General features: G+C 44.6%; 1 protein-coding gene across 1 annotated transcript in view; it reads left to right on the top strand.

The window, feature by feature from the left end:
• TRANK1 (tetratricopeptide repeat and ankyrin repeat containing 1) overlaps positions 1 to 6,000 on the top strand; it is a 111,589-nt gene that overhangs the window by 32,410 nt on the left and 73,179 nt on the right. The window contains exons 5-6 of the mRNA XM_006890659.1: positions 226 to 376; positions 3,262 to 3,380. Of these exons, the coding sequence (XP_006890721.1) occupies positions 226 to 376; positions 3,262 to 3,380 (270 nt within the window). The remainder of the gene's footprint in view (positions 1 to 225; positions 377 to 3,261; positions 3,381 to 6,000) is intronic.

Below are 6,000 nucleotides of genomic sequence, written 5' to 3' on the forward strand. Positions count from 1 at the left end.
GTATGTTAAATGTGGCATGTATGTCATGGATTGGACGTGGGTAACTTTCCAGGTGGCTAAAAGAATAATAAAACAATGTGGCCTGGGCTGTGAATGGACATCGCATGTCCAGTGCTGGTTGGAGAGCTGGGTTTCCCCTGCCCTGGGCCGTTAGCTTTTGGGTTTCATTTTAGCAGCCGGGTGGAAGAGATTCGGCATGTCACAGCTTTCCTTTCCCCTCCGCAGGGCTATTACCGAGCCGGCTACGCCTTACTCCGTCTGTTCCAGCCACATGAAGCGGCTCGCTTGTTTTTCGAGGGTCTGAAGCTCATGCAGCACAGTCAGGACTACGGCCAGATTTCGGATTTTCTCGTTGCAATCGTCACCACCATGGACAGTACGTGCAGCTGCAGATGTGTCTTTCCCCCACCCCCTAAAATCCTCGCCGTTTCATTTGAAACGGCTCCCTGGGGTGGAGCAAGAGTTGGGGGTTAAGCTTGACTGCTGCCTGAAATGTCAAAAGTTTTGAGTTCACCTGGTGGCACCTTAGACGAAAACCCTGGGACTCTGCTTTGAAAGGTCACCGCCTTAACACAGTCGTCAGGAGTCAGAATCAGTGTCAGGGGTCAGAATCGGTTTCAGGAGTCAGAATCAACGTGACAGTAGCTGGTTTGGCATTTTTCTGGAGGGGCAGTTACTTTATTTGAATGGCCAACTGAGGGCCTCAGACTTCTGAGGAGATAATTTCACTGTGGAGGAGATTTCCACTGTGACTCTTTTGTGTAGTTTGAATAAGGCCAGTTTGCACCTTAGGAAGCATTTTGGAAATGTCAGTGGCCTCTGTGAAAAACACTATGTTCTTTTGCATACATTACATAAAGTTCTTCTCTGTAAATTACTTTCCCCAGTTTCCCTGGTTGCTGAGTGTAGAGGTTTCCCTATTTATACCAAAGATGAAAAAACTGTAAAATACTCAACCCAACAACCAAAAGCCCCCAGCAAACCGTGACTGGGGAGTTGCCTTTTTCACTGGAGTGGGGATCTGTTAACGTGGTACAGCTGTGGAAGCCTCTAGAATGGTGCTGAGGGGTCACAGCCCTTGTCAGCGCTTTGGTGACAGTCACCCACGCTGACCTCCTAAGCTCCAGGCTCGCTCAGCTGGTTCCCTCAGCTTCCTCCCTGTCCCCTCTGCACCTCGGTGACGGTCCCCTTAATGTAACCTGTTGTTGTAAGGTGCTGTCAAGTGGGAACTGACTCCTGAGGGTTTTCAGAGGTTATAAATCACAGGAGACGAGGTTGCCCATCTGTTTCTCACAGAGGAGCTGGTGGATTCAAACCATGTGCTTTGTTGGGACAGCTACCAGGGTTGCCTTGAAGATAACCTAATAATTTCGATTCTTCTCTCACCCTGAACAGGAGACAGTTAACGGGACTTTTTAGAGGAATGAATGTGGTGTGTATATATATATATATATATATATATATATTTTGTTTTGTTTTACCAGAATACTTGATTTGGGAAGGAGCCTTGCTGGCATAAGAGCCAAACAGTCAGCTGTTAACAAAAACGTTAGCAGTTCGAACACCTCCAGGAAGTCTGTGGAGGAAGACTTTGTCCTCTGTTAATTTCAGATCCCAGCCTAGAAAATTCTGAGTCAGTTCTGCTCGGGCACCTGGGGCTGCTGTGAGTTCATCTGGGATCGACAGTCCCTCGCAGCAACGCCTGTTTGGGCTAGCTCGAGGGCCTGCTGGATAGAAGACTATGTATGGACCAAAAGAGGTGACAGATGCGTTCCACCTGTGGTTTGGCCATGAATTTGGCATGACCTGCAAGGAAGCCCGTCATCACTTGTTATAGTTTCATATAACAGTAATAACTTGTCACATTTTTCATAAAGGAAATAAGTTTTATAACTTAAGCTTCCTCTTCCTCCTTTGTAAAAGGGAGGTCTGGTGTCCTAGTGGTAATGCATTGCCCTGTCAACCCGAAGGCAAGCAGTTCGAATCCACTAGCTCTGCAGGAGGAAGATGGACAGTCAGTCAGTCAGTCAGTCAGTCAGTCTCCTTCTGTTCCATTTAAGAAAACCCACTGGAGGGTCAGTCATGACACAGCAAGATCCCCTTCTGTACATGGGGCCAGTGGGCCCTGGTTCGTTTAAGGGGTTAATACCTAGAGCATATCATTTGCTGTCCTTTGTAAATAGAAAAGCTGAATGAATGCTTAGCTGACATTTCGTCCTATGATTGTTGCCGTTGTGTGTCGCCGACTTAGAACTGACCCATCGCTGACCCTCTAGTGGGTTTTCAGGAGCAGCAAATCACACATCTGATTCTTAGGAGATTGATTTTTTTAATTAATTTTAATGAAAGTTTACAAAGACTTAGGATTTCCATTCATTCATTGTTGCACTTTTCTCCCTGCCCCCGCCCCCTAGTTCACTCTTGTCCTTGAAAAGTAAAAGAAAAATTCTTTCATTGTTATTCAATCCCTCCCCCCAAGTCCACTCCACTGTGCAGCCTTCGTTCTGGACTCCTGTTATGACAATCACACCTAATCACATATCCCTTTTAAACAGTTCTCTCCCTCATCTATTTCAATGTAGTATACGTCATTTATCCCATCGTTCTCAGTCTCCCCCCAACCTCAATATCAGACCCGTTTTACAACAGTGGCACTATGCAGTATTTATCCTCTTGAGTGACAGGTATTTCACTTAGCATAATGTCCTCCAGGGTCACCTATTTTGAATAATATTTCATGAGTTCCTTGTTTTTCAATGCAGCATAATATTCCATTGTATGAACCTACCAGAGCTTCTCTATCCATTCGTTTGTTGGTGGCACTTGGGTTGTTTCCAGCTCTTTACTATTGTGAACAAAGCTGCAATAAACATGGATGTGTAATAGAAGATCAATTTTAAGGGTAAACTTAACGGGGTACTTTGTTAGGCAATCCTCTCGGACTTTCTGCTTTGAAAATTGCTACTTTTCTGCTATGTTTAACTTACCGTTGACTGTGTCGTCTAAAGAGCTCCGTCACCTGTGACCTCATGGCTCTGACCATGGATTGGGATCCACTGGCGGTTCCTACAGGACAGTTGGACAGTCTCCTCCCGCTGAGATTTGCTGGTCTTAGGAACCTGATGGGGGAAGGGATCTCTGGGAGTTGAGGTTGACTTGATGGTATTGAGTTGAATGTGTGGCCCCAATCGGAAGATTCCCCCTCAATATTTCTGTACTTGCTTCAAATGATAATTTCTTAACTGTGGCCCTTTCTTTCAGGTGATGCTGCTGTTTTAAAAAGTTTCGCGTCCTGCTTTGATCGCATTTTCACATGTGGGTTCTCGGCAGAAGTGTGGCAATGTGTCATGGAGAAATTCACCAGGAAGGGACTGTGGCACGTAAGTGAAGGGACGTGGCTCTGCTGTGGGGAAGGCACCTTCTTGGTGAAGCAGGTGATGGTTCTCTTTGCGCCCTGGGGATTTAGAATTGATCATGTTTCTCTTGATGCCTGACTTTTTTTATTTTTTAAAATTAATTTTAATGACGGTTTATAGAGACTTACGGTTTCCAGTCATTCATTTTTGCACTTTTCTCCCTGCACACCCCCTACCCCCAATTCACTTTTCTTCTTTTTTAAAAAAATAATTTTAATGAGCATTTATAGAGATTTTGGATTTCCATTCATTCATTGCTGCGCTTCTCTCCCTGCCCTTCCCCCCAGTTCGCTCCTCTCTTTCAAAAGTAAAAGAAACACTCCCTCCCTGGTACACAATCCCCCTGCACCCCTCCTACCGCCCCAAGTACATTCCACTATGCAGCCTTAATTGTGGACTCTTGTTTCACTTTTCTTCTTGAAAAGAAAAAGAAAAACTCTTTCATTATTATGCAGTCCCTCCCCCCAAGTCCACTCCACTGTGCAGCCTTCATTCTGGGCTCCTGTCATGACAATAATATCCAATCATATATCCCTTTTAAACAGTTTTCTCCCTCATCTGTTTCAGTGCAGTATACATCATTTCTCCCCTTCTTCTCTGTCTTCCCTCAACCCCAAAGTCAGTCCTGTTTTACGACAGTGGCACTATGCAATATTTGTCCTTTTATGACAGATATTTCACTCAGCATAATGTCCTCTAGGGTCATCCACTTAGCATAGTGTTTCATGAGTTCCTTGTTCTGAATGACTTTTTAACCTGAGCTGCGTTAAAGGTGCAAAGTCACTGACATAATTATTCCATTTCTATTTTCTTCTAAGAGAAAAATGTTTAATTTCTAGCCTCCTTGCTCGGTATCCTCATTGTCATCAAAGGACGGTAAAGTCTACGTATAAATGGTATGAACGGTAATGTTTAGCAGAAAATTGTAGGACTGGTGGATATGAGGAAGTGAGGCTGTGGGAAACACAGGCCATCCCCTGGCTGGGCCTGTGAGTGTGAAGAGAAGGGCAGAGACTGGCTCAATACAGCAAGGGGAGAAGAGGCCAGGCTCGGAGGAGCACCGCTGACCTCTCCAAGTCTCTCGCACTTGGTCCTCTATGATGATCTGTCTTGTGGTTTTTTTTTCCTAATATTTTTATCTGTGACTCGATGGCACTTAACAACAACAACAACAACAACAGCAACAATATTTTTATTGGTTTGCATACACTAATTCCTATGTGTTGTGTTTCATTTCTATATAGTGTTTTATCCAGTCTTTCATTTACATTGTGTTTCATGCATTCTGTTTTTAATATTAATTTTAATGAAAGTTTATAGAGACTTAAGGTTTCCAGTCATTCATTGTTGCACTTTTTCTCCTTGTCCCTCCCAATTCACTCTTCTCCTTGAAAAGAAAAACTCCTTCATTGTTACACAGTCCTTCCCCCCATACAATCATGCTTGTACATTGTGTTTTATATCATTAATCACTGTTGATCTGTGCCTGTTGTTAACCCCTCTTCTCAAGTCCCCAGAAAATTTTACCTATTCTTTCCCATAACCCCCATGCACTCCCTAACCTCTGCTATCCTGGTGACTCTCCCTCCCCCCTTTTCACTCCCATCCCCCTCTCCCCTTGCCCTTTGGGACGTTTGGACACATTTCCTCAGTTACATGATCATCTTTCTTCGGCACAGCTTTCTGAGGCTTCTCTTCATAGTAAAGCATCTTGAATGTCGACTTTGGAGTCGAGGAGGAAGAAGCACACTTGGGGCTGTCAGTCGGTATGGGGTCTGATTTCCTTAACCCTTTTACTCAAGACCTCCCACAGAGTCCTAAGCTTTAATCAATCAGGAGAAAAGGTAGAATAACCTCCTTTTCGCAGAAAGTTTGGCACTGACTTTGAACTCTGTAGGAGTAATGTGCATGAAACAGTCCCAGGAAGGAAATGATACTTTATTCCAAAGACCATCAACCTCCTTTCTGATAATGGAACAAGCTGGTGGAGGGAGTGTTGACTTGGAGAGAGGTTGAGAGGCTGGGATGTCTTGAGGGAACGAGGCAGTGTTGTGTGTGTGTGTGTGTGTGTGTGTGTGTAGGGCACAGCCCAGACTGTTCTAAAGCCCATCACTGAGGTAATAGAATCCAGTGGACAGGAGGATTCTGGGTGTCCAGCTTCGTTAGGGAAGGCCCTACCATTGGGGCAGTGTTGACTACACAGAGCTCTGCAAGTCCACCAGTGTGGCTCAGGGGACACACTAGCTCAATCTCATAGATAGAGAGGGTGTGTGTGTGTGTGTGTGTGTGTGTGTGTGGTGTGTGGTGTGTGTGTACATGCACAGGGGAGTGCAGTAAAGGGAGGAAAGGTTAGGGTGTGAAAAGCTCAGGATGGAGTTGGAATAGACATCCATTCCCAGTTTATTTTTTTTACAGCCTTTTCTTCCCATTTAATTTTTTCCCATTCATTCTTTTTTGCACGTTTTCTTCCTTGCCCTCCCCTCCCCCAGTTCCTTTTTCTCTTTGGAAGGAAAAAAAAATTATTTCATTGTTATACAATCCCCACCCCCAAGTCCACAGTCCGCTTTACTATGCATTTCTTTTT

The sequence above is a fragment of the Elephantulus edwardii genome, unplaced genomic scaffold (assembly GCF_000299155.1).
Source record: "Elephantulus edwardii isolate Elephantulus edwardi_28Jun2011 unplaced genomic scaffold, EleEdw1.0 scaffold00091, whole genome shotgun sequence".
NCBI classification, from domain to species: Eukaryota; Metazoa; Chordata; class Mammalia; order Macroscelidea; family Macroscelididae; genus Elephantulus; species Elephantulus edwardii.